The sequence below is a fragment of the Silurus aristotelis genome, assembly GCF_946808225.1.
Source record: "Silurus aristotelis genome assembly, chromosome: 1".
In the NCBI taxonomy this organism is placed as follows: Eukaryota; Metazoa; Chordata; class Actinopteri; order Siluriformes; family Siluridae; genus Silurus; species Silurus aristotelis.
In genome coordinates this window covers 19,733,050-19,745,695 of record NC_139574.1, presented here as the reverse complement: position 1 = coordinate 19,745,695, position 12,646 = coordinate 19,733,050, and the positions used below count along the sequence as shown (strand labels likewise).

Genomic DNA, 12,646 nt, shown 5'->3' with positions numbered 1-12,646 from the left:
GTCTGCAAAAACAGATTAGTGCTGTACCTGCTGTTCTGAAACGTTTAGTGCCTCTTAGTGGTCATGGAGGGTATTCTGAGTGTAGTGGTTGTGATTTTATTTTTTGTTTTTTTACAGTAACTTCTACCTCAATCTTTTTGTTAATAAAAGTAGGATTACAGCACCAGAGAGGTTGCCTTTGACAATTTGTAACTAAGAAGAGAAAGATAAGTGACATCAAATCCAATTTATGATCCTCTGAGCACAAGCACACACACAGTGACATGCATAATTGACTGCTTGTCTTTGGTCCAAAACATTTCAACTTTTCGAGCTAAAATCTAATCTAATCACCTTCTAACCACAGTTTTTTTTCTCTTGACAGTTTTAGATCTAAAAGTCTTCTCTTTTAAACTTACCTACTGATATGATTTTTTTTTTCTGTTAGAAACGAGAAAATTATTGTTTTTTTTTTTTTTGTTAAAATGATTAAATTAATTGGAGAAATTGCTAACATTGTTGTGACTCAATAATCATGTGTACTTTTTCAAACCAGAGAGTTAAACTGTACATTTGGTTTCTTGCATTTTTAAAGTGTGATAGTATTTTTTCTTTATCTTGTGATTGAATGCAAAAAAACGCAGAAGTTCTCAGGAATCCTTTTGTCTTGTCATAGTGCCAGACTTTAAATATAATAAAGTGACTTAAGTGTGTTTGTGATATTTTATGTGCAGTCACATCATTAACCCATCATTTGCAATGTTTTTACTGTGGGGCCCTTATAAAGAGCAGTCCTAATCTTTAACTAATTTAGTATCATAATATTTAGATTTCTGTCATTTCTTTGAATATATTAAACTGAAATTAACCAAAACTGCCAGAATGGGTGCATTTTTCATGGGGGTGTAATGTACCATGGTTAGCTGGTGATTAGTGTGGCTAACAGGGGAAATGTGGTATTCCATCCATGACTCTTTTGACTCCTGCTTGCAGATGCCTGTGTAATTTTTGGGTTTCAAACACTTTTCTGTTGCACAACTCGAAAGCTCATGAAGGTCATGTGTTAATTATAAAGCTTACTATGCATGCTGCTCAGGGTGTAGATTTTTTTTATTTGTTTTTTTTTTATTAGTTTTTTCTTTAATTAATGTACAATCCACAGGTAAAATAAATCAAAGGAAAAACAAAAGGTTGAACATTTCCTAATAAAGATTATGTACCAAAGTGATAATACGCTAAATAATATTCCAAATACGGATTATGTATATATTTATATATAATATAATAATATATCAGTATACTTAAAGACGCTAAATGTGCCTCTTGCTCTCAATAAAAACAATATGAATTGGTTAAGCCATTCCAGAGCCAGCCCAGTCTATGATAAGATGCAACATGGTTTCATGACATGAATCTCTGCTTGGACATACTGTCTATTCTGTATATTTCAGAGAGAACATAATTGATAGTATCCCAGTCCAGATGTAATTTCTGCATGCACCGTTTTTTCTCACACAGCTGTCCACCAAATATAATTTGAGGCTGCAGGTCATCTGCAGTTTGATTCTACACCTGTTCTGGGATGTCTTGGGAGTCATTAGCTGAGTCAACTTCAAAAACATCATCTTCAATGGCTTCTTCAATAGGTTTCATGGTCGCCTTGCTGAGTGGATTTTTTTCTGAAAAGACACCCAGAGTCAATACATATCGTACAGAGTTCATACAAATGTAAAGTCCAAAAAAAACATAATTAACTATATTTAATGTGTACATTCTGGTTAAAATCAAACAGGTGGATTATTTACCACACATACAATTGAATTGATTTGTATTATAACAAATTCAGTATGTATCAGTGTAACAAGCTTTTATATTTCACCTATATTGTGTAACACTCAATATTCTGAATTCCACACAAGTGTGTATGTAACTACAGACAAAAGCATCTACACTCCTGGGCAAAAAGAAAAAAAAAATGTCCGAAGCCCAAAATGGCAAAATATGAAGCTTTTAATAGCCAGGAAATCAGCAAGAATTAAATAAAAACTGTAAACCTTCTTTTTACTCTATTAAACCTGATTCCATTTATAAACTTGTTCTCAGGCCCTTGATGGACTGCATCATAGTAAAGAATAAACTTTTATGAGAAATAAAACATCCCAGAAGATTATTTTGGAGCATTCTTTGCAGCCTGGAATGTGTTAAGACCATTAAAAGTTTGATATTTGCCAATTTGTTCTTGGTCCATTTTTTATACGAGTACAAATGGTTTAAGTTGAAATATCATGTTACTAAATAAAATACTTTTGTACAACACTCATAAAAAGAACAGTTCATAAACTAAGTATTAGTAGCAGAAGGTCCATGATAAGTTGAGTTATAGGTTTGGGGCATGTGATGACGTTAATAAGGTGAGGTCCATGACAGATGACCAAATTGGCATATTTTCAGTACACTGGGAGGTAGTTAGGAGTTTACAGTTTAGGAATTGGTTACATTTAAGCTGATAACCGGGTGATTTTAGGGTGGGGGAGAAAATGATGGTGAGAGAAAATAAAAGGTCTTACAGCCCCATCAGTTGCGATCTGAGGTCAGAGCTAAAGGAGGGACAGGAGGAAATAATATCAGAGAAACACTGACACAAGAACATGAACCCATATGGAGGGAGAAGTGCACCAGACATTGAGGTGATTGCAATGGACCATGCTTGACCTGGAACTCACTGGGTTATGTAGGTGAAAATAATAATGAAATTGGGTTCGTATTTGAATAGGAAAGTGAGAAGGAGACAGGTGAAGGTATCATATGTGGTATTGGCACATTATAAGGCAATTGAGCACACACATATATTAAATTCTGATTAGAGTTGTAGCAAGATTAGCTGATAAGCAGGTGGTGTTAGCCGGTAAGACTTACGAATTGATGAACCACCTGATCCGCCTCTCAGAATCTGATTCAGCACATCATCTGTGTCACTGGTGCTAGCCATGCTGTTTCTCATCTGCATCATGGAGTGCTGGGAGCACAGACTTGGCTGCCTCTCCATCTTCTTTACTGCCTGAGAAACAGTGAAATTGTATTTCTTAACCTCGATCAGTATGTGCATTCATATCATGTGCACCACCAGTTTATCTTCACTTTCATGTTAATCTTACCTTGTCACTAAGAGTGGGGTCATTCAAGGAGTACAGCTTGTTAGTAATGTCCTTGCCGATGAGGTACCTGAACACCTCATTCAGAAATGAGTCAGACTCCAGAAAGTAGGTCAGCCTCTCTCTTGACCAGCACAGGTATTTACAAGTTTCCTCAGCTGTGATTGTCACCTGTCAGTAAGAAAAATACTCGGTATTAGCATTCTGCACCGTTCCTTAGTTCTAAATTCAGCAAATCTGCAGAACAAGAGAAGCCTGTTCCTCTACACCCTGTGATGAAGGCATTGCTTTTAACCGTATTTAATTTAGATTTTGTTTTACAGAAATTCAAGTTTTGGTTTTGAGGACATTACCTGAAACTTTTCTCCCTTGTTTAGCTGAGTTGATCTGAATTCAGGTGAGTCAATAAAGGCGTTAGTGTAAATGTTGTGAAGAAAATGGCCACGATATGACACCTTCATTCTGTAATTAAAGCACAGGCTTATAAAAAAAATAAAAAAACATCAGCAGAAATGTTAGAATATCTTGTGTAGTTCTCGTTTTTTTACGTTTTTTATTTTTCTCTAGAGCCACATACTTTCCCTTGAGTAAAATGCTAAGGCGTTCATCCACTGAGGTTTTATCCTCGGCAGCATACACTTGGCCTTTCTTGAGTGTCTGGATGGTGCAGAACTGACCAGTGAGCCTCTGAAACAAAGCTTCACGTACATGCAGGGGTTCAAACATCCTCTTATAAACTGATCTCAGTTCCCGGTCAATCTTAATCTAGGAATTAAAGAAAAATAACAAATAACAATTTCGGACTGAAGTGATTATTACAGAAAATTACATGCAAAAAGACATCATGTCAGAGCAATGGGGTGTGATAAACAAAGAGTTTTGCATGACATATCAGAGGCATGACCTGGTTTTAGAGCACAAAAATTTGCCCGAGTGTGGTGCATGACCAAGAACAATCCTGAAAAACCTATTTTGGAAGAAGCATTATGGATTTCTTCTAACAAATGAAACCACCACAGACATCCATTAATGTGTTTTTTAAAGCATTATTTTAAGCACAAATGAATGCACTAAGATAAATCTCAGTTAAAAGTGCAAAGCACAAAAATGCTGAAATTCTGTGAAAAGCAAACGGATATAAGGCTCCAACAGGCATTAACTTGTCTTGTTCTGAATTGACAAGTGCAAATTTACAGAACTCTGGATGTAGATTTAAGAAAATAACAAATTTTGTTTTGAATAACACTCAATACTGTCATTTTGACTAGTAAACATGCATTGTATAAAGATTGTATAAAGACGTTAGATTGTGGATCACAGAGTATTTCTCTCTTTTATCAACTTCAGAAATTGTCATCAAACAGAAAGATTTACTTTTATCCCAATGTGATCCAATGTCCACACAATTATCCTTGAGATATTGACAATATGATCGACTTTGAGGCAAAAGACAGGAGAAATTTGCAGACATTGTACTTAGACATTTAGAACCTATCAGTTAACATGACTTTATGCACCTACAGTATAAAATGTGGGGGAATGAATGTAAGATCAGTGGGTTAATAAACCAGTGAGGCGGAGAAACAGCCAGAAATTAATTTGGATATTGATATTCTTTCATCTACAGCTTTGCATGTGAATGAATTGTAATGTCAAATATACCTTCAGTCATTTTGTAAAGCCAAAAAATAAATAAAGAGCCTGAGTGTTTTTTTTATCACAGAATGTAAATCTGCAATTAGTACTCACAGGTCTGCGTTTGTACAGCAAGTAGAAGAAATGCATGAAGTTGACTACAAGGAACACAGCATTCCAAACCATCACATCTAGGGTGCACCTGTAGAGAGTTGCCCAGGCAATAAACAAGCAGCAACCTGTATGAAGAAAAAGGTGTGGTGTTAAACAAAAACTTTTTTGCAATATACTGCATGTTAATTCCTGTCAGTGTTTAAATAAGAATCACATCAGGTCACACAAAATATAGATTTGCATTGATATAAAGTGCATTAATATAAAGTGTTAATTAGTAGTGTTTTTTATTTATTTAGTAGTATTTATCAGTAGTGCTTGTTATTTATTTTATTTTTATTTCCATTATGTAATATAGTAATAACAGTAACATACTGTAATATAGCTTTAATTTAAGAGCAAATCATTGAATTGACAGCCCTCCAAAGGTTTGTATGTATTATTAGTAATTTGCAATTTATCCAGACTCTCTGTACATTGCTTTACAAGTTAGTGTTTTAAAAATAACTTCCTCCCAACAGGCTATCTTGTTCTCTTTCTTTTCAGATTAAACAATGGGACAAAATCCCAGGCATGGCCAGGCATAACATTACCGGTAAAGTGAATAACAGTAATTATCTCTTCATCATGGAACCTCTTAGTATGTTGGATATATTAGGCAGCAAGTGAATGTGGCCTTTAAAGTTGACGTGTTAGAAGCAGGAAAAATGGGCAAGTGAAAGGATTTGAGCGAGTTTAACAAGAGCCAAATTGTGACGTCTAGATCTCCAAAACTGCAGCTCTTGTGGGATCTTGTGGGATGCAGTGGTCAGAATTTATTAAAAGTGTTCCAAGGTAGGAACAGTGGTGAACCGGTGACAGGGTCATGTGCAGGCAAGGATCTCTAATGCATTTTGGGAGTGAAGGCTGGCCCATGTGGTCCGATCCAACAGACGAGCTCCTGTAGCCTAAATTGCTGAAGAAGTTAATGCTGTTAATGCTTGATGGGTCAGGACTCCTTTGGCAGGAAAAGGGGGACCAACACAATATTAGGCAGGTGGCCATAATGTTATGCTCTATCGGTGTATATGTAACAGTTGTATAAATGATGTGTATTTAATACCCTTTGTCCCTTTAGTGCCCAAATATCAGCTTAGAGAGCAATAATACAGATAATAACTCTGTCCTTTTTCTTTCTTCGAACATGTAATTTGCAAACGAGTGTAAACATAACTGTAACAGCACAATGTATGTATGTCTACACTGACTTCATTAGTGAGACTGCAGCAAGGACATGTCAACAAATTACCATGCAAGGTGTGTGTGTGTGTGTGTGTGTGTGTGTGTGTGTGTGTGTGTGTGTGTGTGTGTGTGTGTGTGTGTTTGTGTTTGTGTGTGTGTGTGTGTGTGTGTGTGTGTGTGTGTGTGTGTGTGTGTGTGTGTTTGTGTGTGTGTGTGTGTGTTTGTGTGTGTCTGTAATGGCCAGTAGAGTGCGCTAAAACTAACCCGTCATCAGTAGAAGTCTGAGGAGGATCATGTGCAGGCCCACAGTGGTGGGAATGAGCAGGCCCACAACTAAACTCAAGTTGCCCAGATGGAAGAGTAGGTGATGAGCTTTCTCCCAATCCTGACAAGATGTGGCATTTTCTGGCATCACAGTCGTGGTTAAGTCTGACATTCTGAGAGGCAATAAGCTAGAGGAGAATATATGAAAAATAAGTAGGAAAACTGCACTGCTTTAGGACTACAAGTAGAAAAAAAAAAAAATATATATATATATATATATATATATATATATATATATATATATATATATATATATATATATATATATATATATATATATATATATATATATGGGGATATTGTAGATTATGATCGGCATCAGGCTGTGGGCTTGTCCTGTAGGCATATGTAGGAAAGGATTCCTATTCAGTTGTATTTCCACGCTTATATATATATAAATAATATAAATATAAATGATATATATATATAAATAAACCCTAACACTACATAAAATAAAACTCCACACTATAAAAGTGCATGGATGTTACAATGAAGAGCACTGTAGCAATAGATTTACATTGCTCAAGCTCACATACACAACAAACCCACGTGCCTAGTTTAAAAATTATATGAATTTATAAAATATATATGAGCTTATAAAATGGACAACCCTGAGTGATCTTGTGCTTCAATCTGAAACCAAGCTCACGCTACGAGTATCCTAAGACAATTAAAACTCCGTAACATTTGGACAAATGTCAATCTGTACACCAACCCAAAAACAAGAACATGACGCAAATCCTTAAGCAAGAAGAAGAAAATGTCAGATTTTACCAGATCAAAAGTGTGTAGTTTCGTTTCCATGCACATGTTGCAAAAACAACAAACAGTCAAAAGTACAAAATAAAATGCAAAGCTTTTAAACACTTACCGTCTTCCCACTCAGATGGAAAAAAGTATCTTAATATTAATATTTCGCTGCTTTTGGAAGTGGGAAAGAAGGCGAGGTATGAGCGAGGTGTGTGTGTGTGTGTGTGTGTGTGTGTGTGTGTGCTAGTGCAGGAGAGCAGGGGACTGCACAGTGTGAGTGGCGCATTCCAACCTGCTGACAACCATCGACTAAAATGGGCAAGAAGCTCACACACTGACTAACATCGCTGCGCCTCGCGCACGCGCACGCGCACGTACACTGAACACCTAAACCGGTAGAAGGCGCTCATCAAACGCGAACTACACACTTCATGTCGGCGTTTGGACAAAAGGATTAGACTCCTGATTATGTTACACGATACGGTCAAACGTCTGGGGATACTTGAGCATCACTACTCGAAACATCCTATTCCAAATTTAGTTCCCTCTTTTGCAGTTATAATTAGCTCTAGGCATCTGGGAAGACTTTTCACTAGGTTTTACAGCTTGGATGTGGAAATTATTGGAATCTTACATTCAATAAACTCCTATTGTATTATGATGTTCCATACTGAACCAGGTTGGGGTTGGGAGGACTTTACATTGTATTTCTGAGAGCTCCTTTGGAGAGCACTCCAATAAAAAGAGGTTGCAAATTCAAGTTATAAGAAAGTAAATAAAGAACCCTTATAGAAACCCATTTGTGGTGCTCGGATAGATTTGGTATAATTGAATATGTGCTGGTGTGTCAAATGAATCTGTTTGACGTGCGATAAAAATCAGCACCACGGTCAGCGACAGAACAAACCGGATATGGTGTTTTTGCCAGGAAGAGTTTTCTGACTACGATTAATGAGAACACAAGCGGGAGAAGGTGATTACAAACTTTGCTTTATTCTGGAATTCTACAAAAGCATTAAATGAATGTCTTTTAGACTATCAAATGAGAACATTCAACCAGCTACTCAAAAATCCTTCCTTGAGTTACCAAGCGCACATAGTATAATTTTGCAAAAGATTAAAAATAAATAAAAATAAAATTATGCAAACAACACTGCATCAAAATTCATCTTAAGTCATAAATGATGTGACATTGAGCATGAGGACTATGTTGTAAAAAGGTGCAACGGGTAAGAAGGCATATTTAGGAAATGTGTCTCCCTCCTGTACCTCCTTGTGATTTCTTTAAGACTTATTTTTTTACTAAATAACTGGAAGGACATTCCAGGTGCTTTGTTTTTAACTGTTGTGTGGTTTTTCTAGCTGTGCCTGGGGCGTATGGCAGAAGCTTGGTAAACGCAGATCATAGCGGAAGCCGCGTGCGTCCAGCGCTCTGTCGTTCAGAGAGTACAGCTTGTCGGTGATGTCATTGCGCACCACCAGCGCGAAGATCTTGGCGATATAGCGGTGTTTGGCAAAGAGCAGATATAACTTCTTGCGTCTCCAGGCCACATATGTGCAGTGATCGTCTGCTTTTAGTGTAACCTAAAAAGAAAAATAGAAAAAAGCAACACAGCTGATTTAACATGACAAGAACTCGAACCAACATAATATTTTAATTTGCATCAAACCTGGAAAACTCCCTCCTCCGACGGTCTGAGCGAATCCCACTCGGGTGAATCCAAGAACTGGAAAGGGTAGATGTAGTGTAGAAATTCCCCATTCACTGTAACACGGATTCTGTTGAGAAAAAAACCCTCATGGACTGAATCCAGATGTAGTGCCCTTCTCCCTACTCTACTTCTTCCTGCTAAAATGTGCATTGTACAAAAATATAACAACTTTTCCAAAAAATATCTCTATCTATCTATCTATCTATCTATCTATCTATCTATCTATCTATCTATCTATCTATCTATCTATCTATCTATCTATCTATCTATCTATCTATCTATCTATCTAGCTAGCTAGCTAGCTAGCTAGCTATCTGTCTATCTATCCAGTATATATATTATTAAAGAGACTACAGAATACTAGAAATAACGGTTCTTATTGAAATCGGTGCCAAACTGTAATATTAAGTATCTTTAGGATCTTTTTTTTTACCTTCATATATGATTTACGGTTCATAAGAAGACATTATAGACCACCTATGAATATATTTCAAGCTTTCAAATGAATTAAATATACACAACATGCACCTTCTCATGTAAATGATATGAAGGCGCAGAAGATGCACCATTGATGTATCACTCCAGGAACGTGCAAAAAGTTCTGATAAAAAAAATGTCCTGAACTATATTTCAAAAAGTCTTCAAAGCCTATAAGTGTCATCCAATATCAATAGTGATTTATAGATGTCATTATTTACCTCCCGGAGAGAAGAACCGACAGTTTATCGATAGGCGTTTTGCCCTCGACTGCAAAGCAGTGCTCTTTTTCGATAGTAAGGATTTCCTGCTCGCAACACGAAACGATCTTGCCGAAGTGACTTAGAGACACTCCCAACTTTTTGAACATGCAGCCATAAAGATTCTGGAAGTCCTTCTCAAAAGTCACACTCCTCAGGCGGTAGGCGACATGGACGACTTGAGCCACAGAAATGACAAATAGGACAAATGCCCAGGAAAACGAGTCCGTGGTGCACGGATTGGACCATGCCCAGAAGGAGTAGCACAGAAATCCGAGCGTCATAAAACTAAACATGTAGATCAAGCCATAAAATCCACTACCGCCCATGAAGCCCAGGACCAGGAGCATATTAGCGAGATGAAATACTGATCCTTCTGGGTCTCGTCTCCACTCTGTGCACAGCGGATGTACCAGTGGCTCATCGCTCAAAGAAAAGTTATTCGGCTCCAAAATAAATGTAGGTTCCATTTCCAGAAAAGTGTTCCGTTAATCAGATCCAGTGCCAAACAGAGTAGCAGGTGTTTAGTCCCATATACAGATTATAACTCCCGCCCCTGTTATTGTTTACTACATCAAACTGGATTCATTCCTAAAAAATATAACCAAACAAAAAAACCCGCAAAACAACTGGAATTTCTGTTCTCACCGAATCATGAGAGATGGTTAGTCATCAGAGTTTTTGTTATCTCAAATAGAGAGCTTACAGAAATGCTTTCCCCCAAATAACCACTGGGAAATGTTAGAGCAGCTGGTTATTAAATATATATACCGACATAGCCAACAGACGAATCTACATTATCTTATTGAATATAAAAAAAAACACGCAAATTTTGTAAAACTAGTCTCTAGTGATCGGAATTCTGTCAAAGCATGTCTCAAGCTCTATTTATTCACCGCTTTAAAATAGACTGCCTCTACAGCGTGTAACGTAATAGACTAGTAAGGTCGCCTCCGAGGTCCTGGTGTCCGACAAGTGATCACTGTGTACCAGAGTCACTGTTAGAAAAGGGAAAGTTAAAGACAGATAGTCTGCTGCTCTGTTTCGTCGAGATGAAAAGTTCACACAGCAAGTGCGGATGCAGGATGGACAGACTCCAAGGGCTAGGACGGCTAGGAGTTCTCCCATTAATAAGGCATGAAGCACTCCATTTGTGCCAGTGACATTTGCTCAGCAGAGTTTGGGAGATAAATCAGTGTCAAAGAAATACCATTTTTAGACTAAAATAGCTTCCCTGGTTCCTTGCGGATTACCTGACACAGGAAGGTGACTTTAGTTGAGTCTCGGTTGAGCTCACCTGAGTGAGAGATTGGGGGCATGCATTTGCTCCAGGCCCAAAACATGACCTAAATCTTGCAAAAATATATATTCACATTCTTACTATAGGAATTTCTAGAGAGTAATGCTTACTATAAAGTAGCATTAAAATGCTACAGCAAGCCCACAAACCATTATGGACCTGCTTCCATTTCCTCCAAAAGAAAATGGTGTGCGGTGGACTGGTTTTGTGAATGTTGAAGTATCTACTGAGCAAAAACAAATATGTTGCTTCAAGAGTAGGCTGTCCTCAGGCACTATCTTTATGCTGTATATCAGACACCCAACACATCTATATATAGAACCAGAGACCAGTTGTCTGCTTGCACATTTATAAGTGTGTGTGTGTGTGTGTGTGTGTGTGTGTGTGTGTGTGTGTGTGTGTGTGTGTGTGTGTGTGTGTGTGTGTGTGTGTGTGTGTGTGTGTGTGTGTGTGTGTGTGTGTGTGGAGAGCCATGCATATTCACCAAAATAATTATGTGAGCAAGCAAGTAAATAAACAATTTAGTATATTGTTTTTATTTATGTTTGTAGTGGATATCCCATTTATTTAAATGTGGCTAATAAACGTGTTAAATGTCTTTATTACTCCAACCTATTTCAATTCACCTTGTAATCTGCTGATGTGTGAATTCAGAAGAGAAGAACTCATTAAACTGTGAAGTTTTTAAGAATTCTACTTTGTACATACTTGCCTTGTTCACTACTCTGAAGGAGGCACAAGGAGGGTTCAGTACACCCTGGCAGTTATACAGAATTTCCATGTAATGACTGTAACACATTCTTTTCATGCATTTATGAAACATGCATTTAAGACAGAAAGGTAGAAATAGTAGTAATCAGAATTTATCTGATCGCCGAGTAACAAACCATATCGATTCAGACATAAGTCATTAGTACTGATCACACATTCCATGATGACCCAGCATTTCTTCTCAGTTTTTTTTATGACAGACTTTCGTGCTCAACCTTTTTTCCAGTAGCCCTTTATGCCAAACATGAGCACAAACACAGATACAAAATAATGCATGTATACATACAAAAGTGTAAGAGACATTTTTTGGCTTATACAAATAAGAAAATAATATTTTTTATTTTAAAGAAGATTTATTGTGCTTTTTCATATAGACAATACACAGTACAGCCTGTCAAACAACATGCTACAACAGCCTCAGGCAAAATCAATTAATATTTCCATAATATAGTATAACTGATAAGAATAAATGGCATTTGATTGTTGCCCTATTACTTTTGTACACATTGTAAATTGAAAAACACCCCCCTCCCCCACAACTGATAAACCACCACAAGTGCACATACACGCACAAGCACACTTGCATGCACACACACGCACACACACACACACACACACACACACACACACACACACACACACACACACAGTGTCTAATTTCCTCTCTTATCTCATGTCAGTTATAGCCTTAGAGTTATTCTCGTCAGTAAAGTGTCACATTTGAGAATCAGGACTGTATTTCTATAGGAGGAAATGAAAAGACAGGAAACGCTATCTCTGACAAAATGGAAATATACACAATATAATATTTTGTTCATAATATAATTTAATTGTTACACAAGGTAGTATAGAGGGCACCTCTGTGGTTGTGGAGATTCATAAGGAGCCCTGGAGGAGAGACTCACCCTTGACCCCAAAGTTGACATGAAGCCTTATTTGGTCAGATGAATA

General features: G+C 37.2%; 2 protein-coding genes across 5 annotated transcripts; both read right to left on the bottom strand.

Moving 5' to 3' along the window:
- Window positions 1–1,083: 1,083 nt before the first annotated feature.
- popdc1 (popeye domain cAMP effector 1) lies at window positions 1,084–7,476 on the bottom strand. Of its 4 annotated transcripts, none has more exons than XM_083543620.1 (8): window positions 7,297–7,476; window positions 6,366–6,553; window positions 4,881–5,005; window positions 3,709–3,896; window positions 3,485–3,593; window positions 3,135–3,302; window positions 2,911–3,037; window positions 1,084–1,658 (listed from the first exon to the last, which is right to left on the bottom strand). In XM_083543620.1, exons 2-8 carry the CDS (start codon window positions 6,535–6,537, stop codon window positions 1,546–1,548), a joined length of 1,002 nt encoding a protein of 333 aa, XP_083399746.1. In that variant the 5' UTR covers window positions 6,538–6,553; window positions 7,297–7,476; the 3' UTR covers window positions 1,084–1,545. The 4 variants fall into 4 exon arrangements, with proteins under 4 accessions (XP_083399746.1, XP_083399745.1, XP_083399748.1 ...); XM_083543619.1 differs by having other exon boundaries at window positions 2,896–3,037; window positions 7,297–7,475; XM_083543622.1 differs by lacking the exon at window positions 1,084–1,658 and adding an exon at window positions 2,547–2,576.
- A 673-nt stretch (window positions 7,477–8,149) lies between these two features.
- popdc3 (popeye domain cAMP effector 3) lies at window positions 8,150–10,871 on the bottom strand. Its single transcript, XM_083552231.1, has 3 exons — window positions 9,586–10,871; window positions 8,846–8,954; window positions 8,150–8,759 (listed from the first exon to the last, which is right to left on the bottom strand). The coding sequence occupies exons 1-3, from the start codon at window positions 10,092–10,094 to the stop codon at window positions 8,514–8,516; spliced, it is 864 nt and encodes a 287-aa protein (XP_083408357.1). The 5' UTR covers window positions 10,095–10,871; the 3' UTR covers window positions 8,150–8,513.
- Between the last annotated feature and the right edge of the window lie 1,775 nt (window positions 10,872–12,646).

Excerpts from the sequence above, each read along its gene's own strand:
- popdc3 (XM_083552231.1), bottom strand. The coding sequence starts at position 10,094 with ATGGAACCTACATTTATTTTGGAGCCGAATAACTTTTCTTTGAGCGAT. Across the intron at positions 8,955-9,585 it reads TCGGTTCTTCTCTCCGGGAG|AATCCGTGTTACAGTGAATG; the intron begins GTAAATAATGAC and ends TTTTCTCAACAG. Across the intron at positions 8,760-8,845 it reads CGGAGGAGGGAGTTTTCCAG|GTTACACTAAAAGCAGACGA; the intron begins GTTTGATGCAAA and ends TTTTCTTTTTAG.
- popdc1 (XM_083543619.1), bottom strand. The coding sequence starts at position 6,537 with ATGTCAGACTTAACCACGACTGTGATGCCAGAAAATGCCACATCTTGT. Across the intron at positions 3,038-3,134 it reads ACCCCACTCTTAGTGACAAG|GCAGTAAAGAAGATGGAGAG; the intron begins GTAAGATTAACA and ends ACTGTTTCTCAG. Across the intron at positions 1,659-2,895 it reads ATCAGGTGGTTCATCAATTC|AAAAAAATCCACTCAGCAAG; the intron begins GTAAGTCTTACC and ends GTGTCTTTTCAG.